Here is a 23,050-nt window from a genome sequence, read left to right as displayed (position 1 = left end):
GGGGGAGATAATTATGGAGGTGATCCTGTCCAAATCTTGATTTGATTTTGGTTAAGGATTATTGTTAGTATTTAAAATTGGCAATTTGGTTTATGGAGTGTCACTTTAATTTGTCCTTTTCTAAAGTGGACACCAAAGTCCAACATGAAATAGTGTTGCTTTAAATTCTTGGACCCCACTTACTTTCTTTATTGTTGGGAGTGAACACGAAATTTAAGAAATAATAGTATTAAATAAAAATATTATAAAGTAGAATATAAATTATCAAATTACTTTTGCTTTATAAAATGTTGAAAAAGCATATTAAAATGATAAATGTAACTATATTTGTGTTAATACTGTAAAAAAAGTAATGATAATTTTGTTATACAGTGAAAAGTAAAATTACTAAATAACAAAACAGAATAATTATTTTAAAATAAATAAAAAAATAATAATAACAAGACTAACTCTTTTCAAACAAAGAAAGTACATTGAAATCAAAGTTTAAAATCAAATTCCAAGAAACAAAGAATAAAGATCATTTCATAAGTTGTGTATTTGTCTGGGGATTAAATTTTAAATACACTATTTATCTTTCTTTTTTTTAAAAAAATAATATTAAATTAAACACTTACTTTTTATTACCGATCAAGTAGACTAGAACACCCGATGCTTAAGGATTTTTATATTATATTAAAAACTAATTTTACATTCAAAATATCACATCAACATATATTTATATCACATTGTATAACTATTGAAATTCAAAATTTTTACTATTCAAATCTCAACTCAAAATCTAAACCCCCAAACAAACACACCCTAAGTATTAGGTAATTTTGATTCAGTTTTAAAATAACTAAAAACTAGTTTGTTGGTTTAATGTTTTATAAATAAATAAATATATATATATATATATATTTTGTGTTGCATTATTGATTTTTTTGTAAGCAAATAAAGTATATTACTCCCTTCCTTCCTCCCGTCACATATGTTCCTTTTCTTTTTCTTGCTCTCTTTATTTTTTTTTATAAAATTATTTTTTAGGTTAATTATAATATTTTTATTTTTATTTATTTGTATTATATAAAATTTTATTATTTACAAAATAATATCTATATGGTATAATACTAAAAATATTTAAAATATCAACAACACTACTCATATGAAAAATAATAAAATAATATCATAATTTATTATTAATAACTTACTAATATACATAACTTAAAATATCGTGTCTCTAACCAAAATAGTCTTATGACCCGAGATGAAAGGAGTATTAAGTTATATAAACCATATTACGAACAAATAAAAAATAAGTTTGATGTCCCGTTAATGGATGACCAACTGTAATCATAAGATTATGAATTTAAATTTCGAATTTAGCTAAAGTTCTGACGAAATATAATTGATGTTTAAAATATAAATTTTAATTTTAATATAATATAATATAATAATAAATAAATAAATAGATATTTAATTGAATTTTTTAAAACTATTTTTCTTAATAGTGAAAATCCCTTTTTATAAAATAAAAAAATAAAAAAAAAAAAAAAAAAAAAAAAAAAAACAACGTATACTTAGAGCCATCGCAATCATATACTCTTATTCGAAACTTAGCAAAATTTTAATTTATCTTGTCAAAGAAAAATAAAAATTGACACATATATTAACAAGGACTTTTGTGGTGATGAGGTAAACATGTGTCTACTGTCTTTACATGAAATTATTTATCTGATTTAATAATCCTGTATTTATAAAATAAATACTCAATTCGTCCCGGTGCAAGATTGTAGTTTACTTTTTGCACGTAAATTTTTAAATATTAATATTATAATAAATTGTAATGAAGATGACGAAAATACCCCTAGTAGTATTGTGTAATATAAAAGTAATGACATTTGTGTAATATAATGTAAGTTGAAAGGGTATTTATTATCTTAGGTAGATAGTACAATTACTAAATTACGAAATGATAACTTGTTTTGGGATGGACAAAAATGAAAAATAGTATTGCTGATTTCATAATTTTTATATATAAATAATTGATATCATATTGTCGCAATGTTGTGTTATTTTTGTATTATTATTATTATTATTATTATTATTATTATTATTATTTTCATGTTATTGTGTATTTTTGTACTTACAATATATTTTAGATAATTATTGCCATTTTTATTTATATAAAAAATACATATATGTGTGTGATATTTTTTTAAGAAAATAATAGGTTTTAAAAATAATAATACCCTGACTGAACCAAATAACCCTGCAAACCAGGACCGACGGGAAAGTCACACTAAGCAAACCATGTGTTGTAGGTGATCTAGATTGAACCCCCGGACTCACGGTCACAAGTCCAACCCCTACACCATCATGTCCTACTTTATTTTTTTTTCATTAACATGACATGTTGTACTTATTTTTATTATTTATTTATTAAAATATCAAATAATTATCTCTATTTTAATTATTTTTTTAATGAAATTTCAAAATAAAAACAAAATATACACAAGAACGCTACCTAGAAATTAAAAGATATTATTATTATTATAGGTTTGAAATAAATACAAAGAATTCAATTGGTTATGGGATGGGCTAAGGTTATGGCTCCCCATTTTGTGTCTCCACTTGTATTGTCTCCAAACCCCATATATTCTTTTATATATAAATATATACCAAAATAAATAAATAAATAAACCCTATATTCATGAGGTAGTAAAATATTTCACTTTTATTATTAGTATTAATATTATTTTGGTGAATTATGATATATCAATCAATCACTGTCACAATATGGGCACGTGAAATTGCAACAAATATATATAAATATTACTTATAACTCTCTTTACTATATTTTCAAACTTATTTTAAAACTATTTATTAATTTTTTATTTTTTATTTTAAAAAAATATTTCGTTAAAATATATATATATATTTAAATCGTATCCAATTTTAAATTTCTATTATTTTTATTTTGTAGTTGATGTATGTTTGAAAACTCAGCTTTCTCAAATAATTAAAAATATAGTGTATTTATTGAAATTTAAAATAATTATACAATTTTCTAAAATACTACTCCCTTCGTCCAACTACAAAGTATACATATTTCTATTTTGAGACGTCCAATTATTACAAAGTAACTATTTCATTAAATACCCCACTTTCTTTTTCACAAATACTCTTAGGGTATGTTTGTTTGGGGGTTTGGATTTTGGATTGGGATTTGAATAGTAAAAATTTTGAATTTGAATAGTTGTATGATGTGATATAAATAGAGTTTGATGTGATGTTTTGAATGTAAAATTGATTTTTAGTATAATATAAAAAATGAAAAATAGGTGTTTGATTTTATGTTTTTTGGGGGAAAAAATTGGATGAATAGTGGAAATCCTCCAAAATCCTTCAAACAAACACACCCTTATTTTACATCTCATCATTACTTTTATACCAAAAAGCAAGAACAAAAATGTCATTATACTACTTTTACCTACCCACTATAATTAAAATACTATTATTTCTTAAATTCCGTGCCAAAAGTAAATGTATACTTTATCTGTGGACGGAGGGAGTATTAATAAAGAATACAATATCCTACTTTCCTTCTCTCTTGCTGTTTAAAAGATTAAGAAGCCATTTTATGAATTTGGAGAATTCAATTATAAAAAATAAAAAATAAAAAACTTGACACATTGTAAAAAAAAAAAGAAAAATGAAATCAAACTTTTAATATATATATATATATATATGCTATATAAATTAAATAGTAAGGGACAAAAAGTGTCTTCAGTTTGGCTGTGCTTCCATTACCTATTTCTATAATTTATTTACAATAATGTAATTTTTTTTCCTCTCAAAATATTTCATAAGGAATAGTTTTTTTTTTTTGTCATCATAAATAAGTATATTTTATTTTTAGCAAAAGAATTACATTATTTTTTAACTATAAAAGACAGAAAGTATACATTATATTAAAATTTAGACAAAAAAAATAAATGAGTCTATTTCGATGATGAAAGGAGCATCACATATTTATTTTTAATTATCAATTACATATAAAAAATATTCAAAATATTACATTAAATAATTATTATAACTAAAATATTTTATTTATTCCAAAACACACTAAATACTAAAACACAATCAAACAAATCTAATATTTTATAGTGCTTGAAATGTGTGATGTATTTTTATATTTTAATTTCTTCAAAGAACTATATTTAGATAAGAATATTTCAATATAATTATGGGTTTGTTCAGTTTGTTTTGTTTTATTTTATGAATATATTTTTTTACGTTAAGTATGGATAATTGTATTAATAATATAAAAAATATTAATATTTTATATTAAATTATTAATTTTTATAAATAAATAAAATACATATTATATATATTGTATTAATATGTGTATATTTTATTTTTAAAAATAATATTTATAGAGATAGTTTAAAAAAAAAAAAAAAACTAAGTAATCAAACCTTCTATAAATAATACAAACAAAAAAGATCCTTTATACTTGTAATTTGACTTCAATAGTTAAATAAGTTCGGCCTGAAACCATGTTCAATTAAAAAATTTAAAAACACACAAAAAAAAAAAAAAAAACAAAACAAAAAAAACCCAAAAAAAAAGGAAAAACACATTAAAAATATTTTTTCAAAAAATATCAAATGGAATTTATTATTTATTTACTAACTATTTTCAAACTAATTTAAAGTAAAAAATAATCTAAAACACAAATTTACTCATTTTGAGGTTTGAATCCGATTTCATACTATATACTGCTCTCTCCATCCCAAAAAGTATAATCTTATTGTGTTGAACACGAAATTTAAATAATATTGATATTATATTGGTAGTTAGTAAAAAATAAGAATAAATGAATTTTCTGTCATTGTGAGTATATTAATGTAAAAAATAGTGGCAATTGTGTAATAATAATGAAAAAATATGGATGATTTTATGGTGATACGATTATTTATGGAAATTAGACTATTATTTTAAAACGAACAAAAATAATAAATAAGACTATTGTATTAAAACGGAGAGGAAGTATTTGACTAAAATTTGCTCCGTCCGTATTTAAAAATTAACGACTATAAACTTTTACATCATACAAAATAATAATAAAAAAATAATGAACCAATTGTCAAAGTGAGTTCAAAAGCACTTCCATCTAGAAAAGAACCCAAAAAACTACAATAAGATATCTTTATCAAGTCTATGTTTAACGTGCATACTTTTTGTATACTATTGATCAATAATAATAATAATAATTAAAAACATTTAAAAAAATCACTTTAATTATAGTATATTTTATTTTATAAAATAAAATAAAACAAGTACATATTTTTTTCAAAACTATTAATCTATTACGTATATTTATTGTTTTTATATTCTCTACCCAATTTTTCGTACATTACATTAAAAAATTTTCCTTCAAATTATCTCACAAAACAAACGCACCCTATATTTGTTCTCGTCTTGTAAGAAGGTGTTATTTTTCATTTATGTCTGTTTCAAAATAAGATTGCTATATTTTAATTTAATAATTGTACTATCTATCTAAATAATAAATATTTTTATAATTTACAATATATTTTTATATTATACAAGAGGGATATTTTTGTCTTTTTACTATAAATTAATATAATACTAATATTTAAAATTTTATTGGTAAAAAAAAAATAATACCTTTTTTACTGAAGAATGTAGTATCAAATATTATTTTTTTTATTTTAAAAATTATCATAATTCTCTATTTATATAGACACATTTAGAATGTGTTTGTTTTGTAAAATGATTTGAATAAATATTTTTTTTATATGAGATATAAGAAATTGTGTATGTAACATATAATTAATGCATGTTATATATTACTTGTTTTAAAGGAACGTGTATGTTCATTTTGGCAAAAAGAACACATTCTTATAATTTCCGACACTATTTATAAACTATACATTTTTTTTTTTTTTTTTTCTCGTGGAACATTAAATCAAATACTCCCATCCCACATAAATGGTTTCATTTTCTATTTTTATATGTTAGAAAAATTTTTTTTTTTTTATCTTTTAATTTATAATATATTATACAAATTTTTATTAATTTTATACTCCCTTCGTCCTAAACACCGTGCAACATTTATGTTTGGCACGAGAATTTAGGTGAATAGTATTAAGTATGAAAATTTGAGATAATTTGGATATTAAGTGATGCGATTGGAGAGAGAAATGATTATTTATTTTTTTATTTGAGTGATGTGATATGATAAAGTGAAGTTATATAAATATTATTAATTATTTATAAATTTGAAAATACTACAGTGAGTTTGGAAAAAAAAAAAAAAGAAATGTCACAGCGTGTTTAGGACGGAGGGAGTATTATACAATATTAATAAATATACTTTTATCTTTTTAACTGCAATCCAATATGATATTAATATTAAAAAATTTAGGTGCTTATTCTATTTATAGGACGGGAAGGACTATTTGTTACAAAAAAATAAAATAAAATAAAAATTCTAATACGATTTTGAATATATATTTTATTTTCTCCCAAAACTCAATATTCAACATAAATATTATTTTTATATCACGGACAGACTTCCTTGTACTTTACATAAAAATAAAATTTCAAATAAAAACACTAAACAAAAACACCCTATCTAATTTTACTATTTTAAAAAAAAATTAAAAATTATAAAGCTTTGTTTACACAATACACTTTCATTCATTTGACATTATTTATTTTTTAAAAATATCACATCAAATATATATATATATATTTTTTTTCACAAAACATCAAATCAAATACTAAATTCTTTTACCTTTTATAAATTTCCAAAATTTCAAAAACTCTCAAAAATCCCATTTATCTAAACAAACCCTTAAAGCTTTTATCTAATAAAGCCAAGATTCTAAATAATTTTTTAATATATTATTTTTCCTTTTTCCTGAGTGGGGGAATGCCTAAAGATTACTGGTTTAGAGTGCCAACATTATTCTCTATTATTTTTCCTATATTATATAAAATAAAACAATGATCTTGAGTGCACCACAGACCACACTATATATATATATATATGTGTATGTATATGTATATATGCTTTTCAATTAATTGTTGGTTTCATATATGAAATGAGGCCAAACAAAAGTAGTGTGTCCCCTCATGTCCCATTGTGTCTCTCTACTGTACTGTACAATCTCCTGCTGCTATACTTATAGCTATTGTTTGTTTGTTTTGTTTTGTTTTTGGTATTAAGGGTTTCTCTCTCTCTACCACTTTCTCTCTCCAATGATCTTATCTCCATCATCCATTCTTCATCAGAATTCTTTCTTCTTTGTGTTCCTCAACCATATTTGGTAAAAACCACAATTCCCTTCCTGCACCCAACAAGAAGAATCCCTCTTCTCCTTTTCACCTCACCTCCTCCCAAGGTACAAACTGTTTTTACTTTCTCAGGGGAAACTTTTGATTTTCTGCTGCAGCTTTACTCTTTTTTTGGTGCTTGAGCTTTTGATTAATGGTGTTTGTTTAACTTATTTTTGATTGTTGGAACTGACGATCTGATGCGCACCAAGTGTTTGCTCTTTTGCCTGATTTAGCGGACGAGGCTGAGTTTGGGAATTTATTTTGATTTTTTTCTTTTTTCTGAAACTCAGTTTAGATTCTTATGAGCTTTTAGATTTTTATTTTTATTTTTTGTTTCTGGTGAAATTGTTGATGCTGTCGTGATCTGCAAAACTAGGTTTGGAAATCATTGCTTTTTTAGATCAACTGAATGAAGTACAGTATAGGAAAAGGCTACGTCCGCTAAGGTTTTCGATTTTCTAGATGAACAGTTTAACGAACACATCAACAATATATATAATATATATATATATATTTATATATAAATATATGTGTGTATGTATTTGATTTAGTTATGGAACACAATTTAACTTATTTAGTGTCGTTTTTGTTGTTCTTTTTTGCAAAATACAGAGTTCATATGCATCCATTTTGTAGTTTATTTGGCTATTTGCTTTCTGTGTTCTAGTGAATTGTTGGTATAATTCGAGTCGATTCGTGTTTCTTTCATGGGCGAATTGGCGATTAAACATTCATTTTGAGAGTGAATTCTTTCGGTCTGATTTATGCAACGGCATGTTTGATCCGTTTAGATACAGATTTTTGGAGTTTCGAAATTTTGAACCATTTTTTGAATAGTAAAAGGTTACGTAATGTATTATGAGAGAAATAAATTTTCAAAAATGTGTATGTAAACAAAGCCAAATTGGTGAGACGGGATAGGATTATGAGTTACGATATGTAACTATGTTAGATGGATAGGGAATTTGATGCTGTTAACTTCGCAATTCTTTGTATAGCATTTGGTTAATGTAAATGTCGTCGAGCTACATCGTGTAAGAATGCCACGACGATTGAGTAGTCACATGTTTCTTCGGGTTCCCATGTTATCCTTTTTTCGCTTGGTAATTAATCTTGTTCGATATGTGCCTGAATCTGCTTGGTTTCGACTCAAATTAATAAGTGTCTTCCCCGTTGCCATGTTCTTATACAAGCGCACCATATCTTAGCTCGATGGTTTTGGTAATGGGGAGGGGATAAATCCTATGGTACACTAACTAGACAATAATGTTAGAGTAGCCTTATCTGTTAGCGCATCTCTATATCGAAAAACTTCAACGAATATACATAGTACTATCGGCTAATCACATAGCATTTTGAATCATTTTCGTTTCGGGAATATATTCCCGCAAGTGTCGGAAGACATGTTATCCTTAACTTTGCTAGCATATATTCTCTTACATTTGATGCATCGGGTTGATGAGTCCCTTTCGAATGCTTATGTTTACTTCGAGTACTCGCTCAACGAACTAACGTATACATTATTTCATCTAATCTATCGAATAATTTTATGGCGTTTGAGCACTTATCTTAAACTTTGAATCAGGATCGAATCTCCGGTGTAGTTCGTAAACACGAGGAATTTCCGTTCATCCCACGACAATGTCGCCTCCAAACTTCAACATCGACTCGGAGGACGAATCCGAGGCCAGCAGCCAAGTCGTATCCGACGCATCCTTTCAAGAAATCTCGCCCACCGATTCGAAGGAAAGAAAGACGACATCGTCGTCTCTCGAACATCCGTCGACAATGACGCTCGACCTCACGTTAGGCCTCAACAGCGCCGCCGCTCGCGGCGACGGCAGCCCGAAAGAGAGACCCGCTCCCGCTCCCGAAACGTCCGCCGCCATGTCGAACCATCATCCTCCGCCGGGCTCCCGGGTGTTCTCCTGCAACTACTGCCGCCGCAAGTTCTACAGCTCGCAGGCATTGGGCGGACACCAGAACGCGCACAAGCGGGAGCGGACGCTCGCCAAGCGCGCCATGCGGATGGGCATGTTCTCCGACCGGTACGCCAGCCTGGCGTCGCTGCCGCTCCACGGGGCCACGTTCCGATCGCTAGGCATTGAGGCTCACGCGTCGATGCACCAGCAGATGGCTCAGAATTCGGACAGGTCGATGCTGCGCGGCGGCGCCAGGTTCGTCGATCAGGGGTTCTATAGCTACCCAGTATACGTCGACTACGATGACACGGAGCTGTCGTGGCCCGGAAGTTTTCGACAGATCGAGGGGCTTCATCGAGGCAATCCGGGGCTCGACTCCGGCCCCGGATCCGACGTACCGAATGCGCCGGAGTCGGTTGTGGGTTCCGGGTCAGGATCCGGGTCCGGGTCGGGTCCGACGTCGACGTGTCTCCCTGATTTGAATCTGAAACTTTGAGATTATTTTGTGGACATTTTGTTGAAACTGAGTTTGGAAATTTTCGATGTGAAGTGATTATGGTTAGATAATATATGAATGGATGAATAGTGTACAGAGATCTGAATATTTGGAGAACTCTCTAATTTGAGGCCACTTTAATTAATTTGCCCATGAACCTTCTTAAAATTTATTTTAGATAATGGGCCTTTATTTAAAAAAAAAAAACATGTTTTGAATGGATGTTTTTTTAGATGTTTTTTATCTTGAAAAAAATATATTGAATTAGGCCTCAAACCATCGACAAAATTTCCAACAATATTATATATTTTTTTACTATCTGATTACATTTTTCAAGAATGGCTGTGGAATAACTTGTAATTTATTCGATAAGCATGAATTTGGTAAATTTAATCGATGGACAGAAAAAAGAAAAAAACGAGTAAATTTAATGATGGAAAGAGTGCATGATGATATGTTAAATTAAAAATTAATATAAAGTACACACTTTTAGTAAATACTATAAAATATAATCATACTTATATTAAATAATACGTAATACTTTGATTTTATTCATATAATATAATTCCAAAATTAATAAAAAAGGATTTTTTTTATATTAATTAGGTATATTTCCATATTTTCAACAAAATTTCAAAAATGTCAATATGCTATTCAGTTATTCAGGTTGTATTTATTTGTATTTTCAAGATTAATTTTGTACGACATAATATACAGAAATATCTATTCAAAATTTATTTCTAAATTTCAAAATAAAATTACGAGGCAATGCAATTGTGGACCACTTCAAAGGCATAGTAGTGCTGACTTATTCAAGGGGTATTATCGATATTTCAATGGCACCAGCAAAGCTATGCAAACCGCGTTTAAGGCCCAAAAGTATAGGATGAAAAATAAAAGATAAAAAAATAAAAATAAATTCAGCCGTTGCAAGTTGCTATTTGCCAAGTAAGAATACGCAGAGCTGGCGAGTTCGAGAGTCAAAGCTCCAAACTCTCAATCATACGCCGAGATTCTCTTCAAATTCCGCCCATCTCCGCCGCTTCCGAGGCTCTTCTCTGCAGGATTTGAGGTATTCCCCATCCTCTGTATCGATTATTTGCTATTTTGGCTTTGATTTTGAGATATGTCTCGAGAGAGGGAGAAATCGGATGATTTGAGTGGGGATAGAGCTAGGGAGAGTCCGGATGGGAAGGGGAAGTTTCAGGAAAGAGGAATTGATTTCCTAGGGGAGAATTCGTCGGATTTAGTTAAGAAACTCGGTAGTGAATCTGAGCAGGCAAGCTGCAGGGCGGCGAATTTGGGTTCGCAGGAGCTTACACTTAGCTATCTATGCGAAAATTCAAAATTAGGGTTTCAGGAGAAGGATCCGTCGGGTCAGAATCTGTTGAACTCGTTGGATAAAGTGAGTGGGCGGTACAAGGGGAAAGAGATTGTGGTTTCCGAGGATCAGAACGAGGAGGACAATAAAGTATGGGTAGAGAGGGATTTTCTTCGATTGAATGAGAATAGAGGCAATTCGTCGAAAAGAGAGGCTGAGAATGCCGAGGCTGAGGAAGATAATCGAGAGAAGAAGCCTAAGGTTGAGTCTCTGAACCTTTCCTTAGCTCTTCCCGACGTTTCCCTCTCCTTGGCAGGCTCTAATCGTGTCCAGATCAATGGCGATCTCCCCTCCAGGCTGAGGCCGAGCAGGAGCGTGCAGTCCCTTGGTCCTTCTTACAACAATACAATGACGACTTACTCGAATGATTTCACTGCAGCTTCACTTTCCTACTCGTATTCGCATCAATTCTCTCACAATCCGAGCTGTTCACTGACTCGAAATTCAACTGAGAATTATGAGTACTCAGTTGGGAGCCATAGGAGGGACTGTGATCATATCTGGAACTGTGGAGAAGGAACTAATGGCTCGGTTCATAGCCGGTTTAGGCCGGTCGGGGATGGTACTGTTGCATTGGCTAATCCCGGGGGTGTTGGAGGTTTAGCTATGGGTAATCGCGGTGGCTTGAATAAGGATTCGGGTAACAATAGTTTGTATAGGACTACAAGCTCGGAGAATCTTTCATTTTTCCCATCTGAGTTACCTGCAAGGCCAAGATTGGATGCTCAGTCTGGAGATTCAAGGAGAAGGAATTTGGAAAATGCGAGGGAGATGGAAGAAATCGATGTGGCAAGACCGCACAAGATTACTACGCCCGAAAGGATAGTTAGGGAGGTTGTGCTGGAGTCAATTCCCGTCATGGCTCAGATAATTCAAGAGCTAACAGACGAGACAATTCAATCTGCGAAGGAGTATCTGAATGCCGTCATTGCTAGCCCGGAAAGGAAAGATGAATTATTGAGCTTGCAGAGGAGGCTTGAGAGGAGATCTGATCTAACCAACGAGACTCTGTCAAAGTGCCAAAAGAGTCAGCTTGAAATCTTGGTCGCGGTTAAGATGGGTCTCGGAAGCTTTTTGTCGAGCAAAAACAAGCTCCCGGCATCCGAATTGGTGGATATTTTCTTGCTGGAGAGGTGCCAAAACATTAACTGTCGCAGGCTGCTACCGGTCGATGATTGTGACTGCAAGATCTGCTCGACAAAGAAAGGATTTTGTAGCGAATGTATGTGCCCGGTGTGTTTTAACTTCGATTGCGCTTCGCACACTTGCAGTTGGGTCGGGTGCGATGCGTGCTCGCACTGGTGTCACACTGCTTGCGGGCTTAAGAGAAATCTTATCAAACCGGGACCCTGCTTGAAAGGTTCTTCGGGAGCAACCGAAATGCAGTTTCACTGCCTTGCTTGCGGCCATGATTCTGAAATGTTCGGGTTTGTTAAGGCAGTGTTCACGACTTTTGCTAAAGACTGGAGTCTCGAGACCCTGGTCAAAGAGCTCGATTGTGTCCGGAAGGTCTTTGCAGGAAGCGAAGATCGTAAAGGGAAGGAGTTGTATGCTAAAGCTAATGAGATGATCGCCAAACTTCAGAACAAGATGATAACTCCTGCCGAAACGTGCAATTCGATATTCCAATTCTTCGACTGTGAGTATTTATTCCAATCAACTCCTGCTTATTATCTAAATGTTGATTAAGTTTATCTGTTGATTCATTATACATTTGTTTCATTCAAAAAGTAGGCTCTATAAGCATGAATTGTTCCGAGATAGTAGCTGGAACTAAGTTAATCATTTTAACGTTCACGAACAAATCAATCGTAGCGTATTGCAGTTATTTGATCGGATTAAGTAGCGATTGAGTGATGAAAACTTTCTTCTGTTATTTGTTTGACAATATGCAGCTTCGGATGGATTGTTCGAAATGGGATCTTCAAGCACGCCTTCAACAGGCTTGACAGATCAAGTCGGCTTCAGACGAGAGGCTCCTGCTCTTCTGCTCTCCAATTCTACTCCAAAACCGTCGTTCCACAACTTGAACTCATCCACCGTACAACGGGACTCGACACTCTTCGATCACATCCAAAACCAACCCAAAGCACTACCGATAACGAACGGCAATGACAAGGTAATCGAGGACGAATGGTCAGTAAAACCTTCAAAGAAAGACGGCTTCGACAGCCTAGAAAGTCTTGTCAGAATCAAGGAAGCAGAAGCCCGGATGTTCCAAAGCCGAGCCGATGAGGCAAGGAGAGAAATCGACAACTTCAGGCGCATGATCCGTGTGCAAACCGACAAGCTGGAGGAGGAGTACTCCGAGAAGCTGGCGAAGCTATGCTTGCAGGAGACCGAGGAAAGGCGACGGAAGAAACTTGATGCGCTCAAGGCGTTGGAGAATTCGCACTGCGATTACTACAAGATGAAAATCAGGATGCAGTCGGAGATCTCGGGCCTGCTCAAGCGAATGGAAGCGACCAAGCAACAGCTCGTGTAAGTTTCGGTGTTTTACTTTTTGTCCGCGTTTCTTAAAAATATAACCTGATTGAATTCGTGATATCTCTGCTTCCGTTCGACATTTGCTTACGGCTTTAAAACATTTACTGCCTTCGTTTTTACTTGCCCCGGGATTAATTGTGTTTAACTTCAGCTTCTGTGTAATGAAAACGTATACATTCGCCATTTTATATTTTTATCGATCTTTTAGCTAGTACGTTGTTCTTATACGCACACGGGCACATTTCATTATAACTTGTTATATGCGAGAGAGACAGAAAGATCGACCGAAATCCCGAAGAGCAGGATTGCCAGCGCGAGGAAGTTGACTAAACGGCCCTCGCCATTATGCCGCAGCTTCAAGAAAGTCGCCTTCTCGATCAGACCCGTCAGAGCAGCGGATATTGCCATGAACAGAAGAACTCTCCCTACGCTAACGTGCCACGGCGCTGCCCTCACCCTCGTCCCTGCTGACGCTCCTGGGAGCAGAAACACTGCCAATCCGATCAGCCACTGCGCCGTTCGCCAGGTTAGTAAGATTAAAATCGTGATTTATTTTTTTTTCGAAAAAGTTACTGTTGATGAATAACGACGGTAATTTTATAAATTACCTGTAGGCAAAAGATGGAGAATGTGGCTATACCAATCCAAGAATGGAGGCTATACATATTTGGTATGTTTAACTGATCATGAAACTTGAACACTGCATGCAACCCGACGATCCCGAGTGCGATCGCGATCGAGTGAATCAGGGCGTGCCCGAGTTTCTGCGCTGTCTTCTCCGCTCTAGCCGTCGTCTTGTATGCCATCATAGCTGATCGGTTATCAATCGTTAGCTATTGTGTTGCGGAAATTAAAAGATCGTCGGGTATGATTTTTGACATACCTTCGCCCGCCATGAAAATGAATCCGAAGAACATTAGGAAAGGGTGAACCTGCAGCAAATGCATCGTTGAAAATATACGATGAAAAAAGAAAAAGCTTGATTTTTAATCGATTTTTGAATAAATTTCGACGAACGTTGAAGATGCGGAAGGCGTTCGGAGAATCGAGACGGATGCCTTCGCGGTAGTGTAGCAGCCACACAAGGAGAAGAACGATGGAGATGACGCCGAGCACGTGCGCTGCCGTGGCTGCACGTGCGGCCGGCGCCGGGGATTTGATCTTCTGAATCTCCGGCGACGTATCCATAGCTCATATATGACTAATTATCAAAGAATATATATATATATATATATATATATGATTGATTTTATTAATGGAGAGGTAGGTATCAGATGGAAATGAATTTAATGCTGTGGCTGACTTTTTGCAGCAACAAGAAGTGGGACGTGTTTTTTAATAAAAGATTTTCAAATTCTACTTGCTAGATTTTTTATAAAATATCACATAAAATATTATATTAATACTAAATTCAAATCAATATTTTTTTCAAATTCAATTAAATGAAACACACCCTAGGTTTTGTCTAGATAAAGGTAAACTCGAGAAAAATAAACACGATATAGGATATGCAAAAATAAGATTTTAGGCGTCAAAAAAAAAAAAAAAAAAAAAAAAAAAAAAAAAGATTTTAGACTTTATAATTAGGTTTGAAAAATTTTCGGACAGGTCTAATATGACACGATTGAAAAACCCGATCGTGTTTCGGCATGTGCAAACTGGGCCCTATTTAGTCCGATTTATTAAATAAATTTTAAATTTAAATATTTATTTTAATAAACTTATTCTTATATCAAAATAGTCTTTAAATTTTGATTTTTAAAGTGAAAATATTTAAAACTATAATGGGCCGATTTCAAAGCAGAAAATATTATCATAGGCCCGTACCCAAGCCCTTTTAAAATTCATATATATGATTTGTTTGTTTGTGTTTTTATGATATTTATTGTAAAACTAATCTTTCAATTTAGGCAAAATTTTTTATAACTACTATGGTTTCGAAATTCAGCGAAACTCTCCTATTTACTTTAAAAAGTGAATGACGCTCCCTTATATTTTCAAAAATACTGCATGAAATTGTTCTATGATTTTGATCAAAGTAAATTTTCACTTTATTTTAAAATTGTATGGCGTCCTTATTCTTTCAAAAATATTGTATGAAATTTCTCTGTCATACAAAATATAGATAGAAAATTATTTCTTATCACACAAGGGATGTTTAACAGTGGTCAAGTTTCATGCAATGATTTTGAAAGTATAAAAATATACAATGTAATTTTTAAAATACAGAAAAATTTCATACTGAATTTTAAAACTACAGAAGTTACGAGCAGTTTTACATTCAATTTATTGAATTTGAGTTCGAAGTTTCAGACTTTAAAATAAATTATAAAACCCAACATGATGATTTTGATGTAACAAAATTCAATTTAATTTTATTGTACATGTCTCAGAATTCAATTTAATTTTATTGTACATGTCTCAAAATTCACACACATATATATATATATATATAGGGTGTGTTTGTTTTGGGGATTTGATTAGATTTCCACTATTCATCCCATTTTTTCCCCCAAAAATATCAAATCAAATACTTATTTTTTATTTTTTATATTATACTAAAAATCAATTTTACATTCAAAATATCACATCAACACCTATTTATATCACATCATACAACTATTCAAATTCAAAATTTTTACTATTCAAATCCCAATTCAAAATTCAAAACTCCCAAACAAACACACCCATAGTATATAGAAAATTACCGAAATGAATTGAACAATTAAATTGCTAGGTCTAAACAAAATGACAAGAAAGCAATGTAATTAATTACTTAACATAAATCTTCTAATGGGATTTAAATATCTTTTCATTAGGGGGGAAATTGATCAAATCCATTGTAATTTTTTATTTTTTATTTTTTATTACCGTGATTTGGATTTAATTACAAATCTCCGCTTACTTTTTCCGACAATTTTTTAAAAAATGTAACATTGTTTTACCTAATTCCATTACACGATATCATGTGTTTTGAAACTACCCGAAGCTACAAATTTTTTCAATAATAATTCAGTAGTTGAAATGTCCGACCCTCAACTTGCGCGCACAGATTTACAATCACATGTTCGTAAATTATTTTGTATATTGGTCTTTCTTGAAAAAAAAAATAAAAAATAAAGTTTGATAAAAAGTTGACTTTACATAGGCCAAAACTAGATATACACATAAAGGTAAAATTTACATTACCCTAATTTTCTTGTTTGGTCATTTCCATGTGTATTTTAGTGAGACAATGTATTTTGGACGTGACATTACATCTATTAAGGTTGTTAGTTTGGAACTAGTCGCATTTAGCAATGGGTCGATTCGTGTTGGGTTTGTGCCGGATTGAATACTTTAAACGAGTTAAATTACTCAATTCTAACCCGACCCGTTTATTATTGTGTCGGGTTCGGGTTGACTCGTGTTGACCCGTATACATAATTAAGTCAAATTTCTTAATTGAGATTAAATAATTTTTTTGTTGTTTTGTCGTGTTATGTTAGTTATTATTAGTTTGAGCGTAAATTAGGTTGAATTATTTAAAATTCAACTTAGTTTAAATTAATTTATGATGAAATTATTAAATTATGATTATTTTACATATATAATGAATATATTAATCAATATTAATATATTATAATCGGATTGTCGTTGGGTTCGAGTTGAGAGCCTCAACCCTAACCCGACCCGTTTACTATCGTGTCGGGTTTGTATCAATCGGGTTGAAATATTTGACCAAAACCTAATTATTTTGTGTCGGGTCAATTTTTGTTAGCTCTAGTCACACCCCTATTATTTAATTTTAATTTTTATCTTTTTTTTAGAAAAAAAAAAAACACATGCACACATAAGGGTATAATTGAGAAATAATTTATTATTAGTTTAATTGAAATCGGGTCTAATTATAGGTGTGTTGAATCCAATTTGATCTGAATTAATAAAATAAAAATATTTTTATACGGGCTTAATTTAATTATTTATTTTTTTATAAAATATTATTATACAATTCTTATAATTTTTTATTAAAAATATATTATTTATTCTAACAAAATATCACACTGACTTACTATTAAAAAACACACAAACAAATCATTATAATTTAATATTGTGATTTTTCACATTGAAACGTAAGAAATTAGAACCATGATTTTAAGCAATGAATTTCAATCTTATTTATATATTCCATTATTATACTAAAACTTTTAAAATTTTAAGATTTTATAATTATAAATACTCAGTCGAATTGGTGTGTTGAGTAAATCACAATATTATCTAAATATTATTTAATATTATTTAATATATATTAAAGGTAAATATAAAAAAAATGAATATATTTGAATTTTGGATTTTAAAAATTAAAATTTTAAAATTTATTCGTAATTTGAACGCATTTAAGTCAAATATCGATAAATAAGGACCGTCGATGAGCAGGGTTAGACACAAAGTTTATGAAACTACGATGAAATTTGACGCAATTTTAGAAATATAAGGAATTTGACGCAATTTTATACAACCACAACCACAACCACAAGTTGATTTTAAGCAATTTAGCCTAAATTATTAGTAATAATAATTGTATTGATTTGATTTTTGAAGAAATTGTAATGTATATGTAATATTAAATTTAAATCAAAACGATATGCACTTTAAAGGTAAACAAAATACTTTCTTCCTCTCAATTTTTTTATTATGATCAAGATACTTGTACACTAATATTAAAATAACTATAAATTTTATATAAAATTATAAATATAATATTATACATACAATTAATATATACAAAAATAAAACTAAAAAAATATCAAATTCAATTATATATATTTACAAATAATAAAATTATTACTTTTAAATCTAATTAAAATATATATACATTTAATTGGAACAAAAGATTATTTTGGGGAGTTGGTGGTTCATAGTTGGCGGCCCACATTCTTTGTTATCTATCCAAATATCGACACGTGTCCCTGACAATGATTTTATGGGCCCTACTGTGCCATTTCAGTTCACACTCTTGGGCTTGGCGCGTCTCACTACGTTATTTTATACTCATACTTACATATGGTATTAGCAAAAATAATTACTCCATGTCCGTAAGGTATGGACTGTTGGTGTAGAGGTTGAATTAGTGACCATGAAGTCATCATGGGTTCAAATTCCCGACGCCTCAGGTCACATGCCACACATGATGCGACTTTTCCGTCGAGCCTGATATGTAGGTATTTAATATTCGAATCGAACCGAAAAAAATATCAAAAATCGAAACCGAAGTATTTGTATTCGAACTAAATTTGCTCGGTTAATCGAAAATTCGGTTCGATTCGGCAATTCAATTCGATTATTTTGCCCACCCCTATGTATAGTATATGTAAAACCTAAATCAAAATACAAAATAAATGTACAAAGATAACACATGTTAGTACTACATAATACTTTCATTCGTCCAGTCTATAATGGTTACATTTAGCTTTTACGTCATTGTATTAATATTAAAAATATTCTTATATTTGTATATATTTTTTTTCGTAAAGATGTCATAATATAAGTATTATAAGACTATAATATTTTTGTTTTTTTTTTTATTTTTTTAATTTGTATTACGTTTTGATATAATAATAAGTAATATTTAATGATCAACAAAAAAATAAATAAATGTAACAATTAGAACTGAGCGGATGTAATTTTAAATTCTATAAAAGGTGATATAATAGTGTAAAGAGTAAACTTGTCATCGAAAATTATAGGTTTAAAATCTCTTAATACCAAATATAATAACCATATAGTGAGAAAGTATATATATATATCTAGGTTATCCAATTACAAAGTAATTATTTTATTAAATATATTTTTATCACAAATATTCTTTTTTTACCATCACATTGTTATTTTTACACATACAAAAAAGACAATGACAATATTATTTTTACACTATTTTTAACCACTCATTACAATTAAAACTATTATTTTTTTTAACAATGTACAAAAAATAAATGTATACTTTATCGCTGGACGGATGAAGTATTAAATATATACTTCTTTCACAAAACTCATCATATTTTTTTATAAAATTAATTATATTATTTTTATATATAGATATATTTTATTTATTAATACTATTATAACCTTCTAAATAAATTTAAAGTATATTTACTTATACAATTTTTTATTTGATTTTATTATTCTATTTTTTTTTAAAAAAATATATCAAATCAATCATTTATTTTTTATTTATTATATTAAACTAAAGTTTAATTTTATATTAAAAAATATTATATCAATACATATTTATATAATATCAAAACATCTATTTTAATTCAAAATTTTACTATTCAAAACCAAAATTTTATAAATAAATACGTAAGTGATATTAAACCAAAATTTTATTAATATATAATTTTTAAAATATTAAAAAAATTATTTAAATTATATATTATATCATAAAATAAATACTAAATAAATAAATAATTTTCTATCAAATTTTAAATTATAAACCCCAATGTCAACCAAACATACCTTTTCCACCGGACGGAGACGAATGTTAACGGCGTCAACTTTTTGAAAAAACTCCGCAGATTTCGGTCCGTGTCTCTATCTAACTAAACCGACCAACTCTGTTTTAAGTGGGCCCCTACCAACGGCTACCATGCAAGCGTGGCAAACAGTTTTTGCCAAGTCACCGTATCGATGCCCCCTTCAGAAAATGCCACGCGCCTACGCTAGCGCGTAACTTCACCCGACTGGATAAAATCTGTACTTTTTAAAAAGATTTCTGAGGGTATTATTGGAATAAAATTTCCAGGGGCGGCGCCTGTGGCAGGTGTACGGCCTGCTCCCTTATATATCATATTATAATCATTACTTTTTATTTCTTTTTGCACTGTGGTAGTAATTTTTTCATATAAAATACATCCCTAATTGGAAATTTCGACAGCTGGTGGTATCATTATTCGGAGTATTAAATAAATATTTTATATTACATAAAATTTTATTTTTTATTAATTAATATGTATACATATTAATATATTTACTATTTTAATTTTAAAAATAAGTAATTTTAATATAAATATATATGAATTTTTTATTGAATTGAAAAAAAAAAATAGATTGTAAAAGAAAAAATATGTATAAACATTCTTAATAAATATCTTTGTTGCTCTTATTAATAATAATAATAATAATAATAATAATAATAATAATAATAATAATAATATATTTCACGACTATAAGTAAGATATTCTTTATATCCATTAAATATGCTATTACGTTTTTAATGTCTGTTATATTTATTATTATTATTATTAAACTGCTAAATTTATATTTATTCTGCTTATAGTAAATTATTTTATCCTAAAAAAAATTATTATTCATATATTAGCAACAATAATTAATTTTTTTTTTCTTTTACTTATTTTATCACATTTTATAATTATATAATAAAATTTTCATAATAATCATATTTTATTTTTTGTCCACATACTAAGCAAACATATATAAAGTTAATAGAGACAGAGAGGAATTACACCTTATTATTATTATTATTATTATTATTATTATTATTATTATTATTATTATTATTATTATTATTATTCAATTATATAATATTTTTATTAATAAGAATGAACTTTATTCTATATTATAAATACTTTAAATTTATATTTATTTCCATTGATATAATTAGATTTATTTATACATTAATCTTTACATACATAGAAAAAAAATGTCATTAACTACTATTAAATTATACTCCCTCCGCCCCATATACCATGTCCACGTTACCGTTTCTGTCCGTCCAACATACCATATCACTTTCCTTTTTTGGAAAATGATTACACACTTTAATCTCATTTTAAATTTTTTAATTTTATTTTTTTAATTTTAATTAAACTAATTAGTTATTTTAATCTTAATTTATAATTATTTATATTATAGGATAATTATTTTCACTAATACATTTTTAATTATCTACTAATTACATCCCTCCTAAAATACCGTGTCTACAGTGTAGCAGACATGATATCTGGGTCGGAGGGAGTAATATTTATTAAATTTTACCATAAAAATAAACGATGACTTTATAAGGATCAAGTGGGAGTATAGTATATCACAGTTTTTGTAATTTAATAAAATAATTACACAATTTTATTTATTTCACAATTTTTCTTTTAAAGAAAAAAAATCTAATTTATTGATTCTTTAATTCATTTAAAGTCGTTTACTAATTTGTCTTTTAATTAACAATGATTCAAAAAATTTCTAATTTTTTTTTTTTAATTATATTTTTTATTTTACCTTTATAAATATAATTTATTAAAAAATATAAATTACAAGTAAGGATAAAAAGCTGGAACAAAAATAAACAAATTTTTTTCCCATGCTTTAGATTTTTTAATTTATTGATTTTCTTTTTGGCTTGCAAAAGGTCAAAAAGGAAATGTAAAAGTAGATCCCCATGATTATGGTGTCTATTTTTGGATTAGATTCGGTTTTAATTTTAAAGTTCATATACTCCCTCCGTCCCATAACAAAGTATTCAATTTTTTCATTTTAGTCAATCCCATAACAAAATATCAATTTTTTTTTTTAATAACTGTATTGTCTACATAACATTACAAATACCCTTACAATATATTTCACAAATGACATTATCTTTATATCACACATACTAATAAAGTTATTTTAGTCATTTCTACTTTATTTCTACTATATCTCAATATAATACTAATATTTCTAAAACTACATAAAAAAGGATATTTACTTGTGAGACGAACGAGTAATTTTATATAGTATCATATTATAAAATTTTAATTTATTTTAAAATATTACAATACTTTGTTGACACGTGAAACTTTTATAATTGTAAAACAGAATTTGTTGAGTTTTTGTTGAAGAAACTTATTTAAGTGGGTGTGTTCATTCATTTTTTAACATTTAAAATTTGGGTATTTTTTTTAGTTGTAAATAATTGTAAAATATAATAATTTTTAATGAATATATATATATATATTAGATACGTCATATTTATTTTTAAAATTGAAATGCAACAAATAATTTTATATAATACTCTATCCATTGCTATATATTAGTTATTTACTTTTTGTATAAAAATTTTAGAATATTAAAATTTTAGTAACATTTTATATATAAGTTGATGATATTATTATAATAATATGTAAAAAAAATACACCCTCCGTCTCAGAAGTAAGTATTCATTTGTTTTTTGCACGTACTTTTAAAAATATTAGTATTATCCCTCCGTCCCAGAAGTAAGTATCCATTTGTTTTTTGCACGTACTTTTAGAAATATTAGTATTATATTGAGATATAGTATGAATAAAATAGAAATAACTAAAATAACCTTATTAGTATATGTGATATAAAGATAATGACATTTGTGTAATATATTGTAAGTTGTAAGGGTATTTGTAA

At 29.1% G+C, this 23,050-nt stretch overlaps 3 protein-coding genes across 3 annotated transcripts; 2 read left to right on the top strand and 1 right to left on the bottom strand.

Moving 5' to 3' along the window:
- Positions 1–7,109: 7,109 nt before the first annotated feature.
- On the top strand, positions 7,110–9,845 carry LOC127264072 (zinc finger protein 4-like). Its single transcript, XM_051293433.1, has 2 exons — positions 7,110–7,421; positions 8,942–9,845. Exon 2 carries the CDS (start codon positions 8,998–9,000, stop codon positions 9,772–9,774), a length of 777 nt encoding a protein of 258 aa, XP_051149390.1. The 5' UTR covers positions 7,110–7,421; positions 8,942–8,997; the 3' UTR covers positions 9,775–9,845.
- An 855-nt stretch (positions 9,846–10,700) lies between these two features.
- Positions 10,701–13,853, top strand: LOC127263543 (protein OBERON 3). The gene is made up of 2 exons (XM_051292628.1): positions 10,701–12,794; positions 13,051–13,853. Exons 1-2 carry the CDS (start codon positions 10,901–10,903, stop codon positions 13,638–13,640), a joined length of 2,484 nt encoding a protein of 827 aa, XP_051148585.1. The 5' UTR covers positions 10,701–10,900; the 3' UTR covers positions 13,641–13,853.
- On the bottom strand, positions 13,715–14,831 carry LOC127263544 (probable transmembrane ascorbate ferrireductase 3). The gene is made up of 4 exons (XM_051292629.1): positions 14,660–14,831; positions 14,526–14,574; positions 14,251–14,453; positions 13,715–14,152 (listed from the first exon to the last, which is right to left on the bottom strand). Exons 1-4 carry the CDS (start codon positions 14,828–14,830, stop codon positions 13,889–13,891), a joined length of 687 nt encoding a protein of 228 aa, XP_051148586.1. The 5' UTR covers position 14,831; the 3' UTR covers positions 13,715–13,888.
- Between the last annotated feature and the right edge of the window lie 8,219 nt (positions 14,832–23,050).

The sequence above is a fragment of the Andrographis paniculata genome, unplaced genomic scaffold (genome assembly GCF_009805555.1).
Source record: "Andrographis paniculata isolate CXL003 unplaced genomic scaffold, ASM980555v1 Contig69END, whole genome shotgun sequence".
NCBI classification, from domain to species: Eukaryota; Viridiplantae; Streptophyta; class Magnoliopsida; order Lamiales; family Acanthaceae; genus Andrographis; species Andrographis paniculata.
Note: the sequence above shows the minus strand (reverse complement) of the source record. Positions and strands in the feature narration are given on the sequence as shown.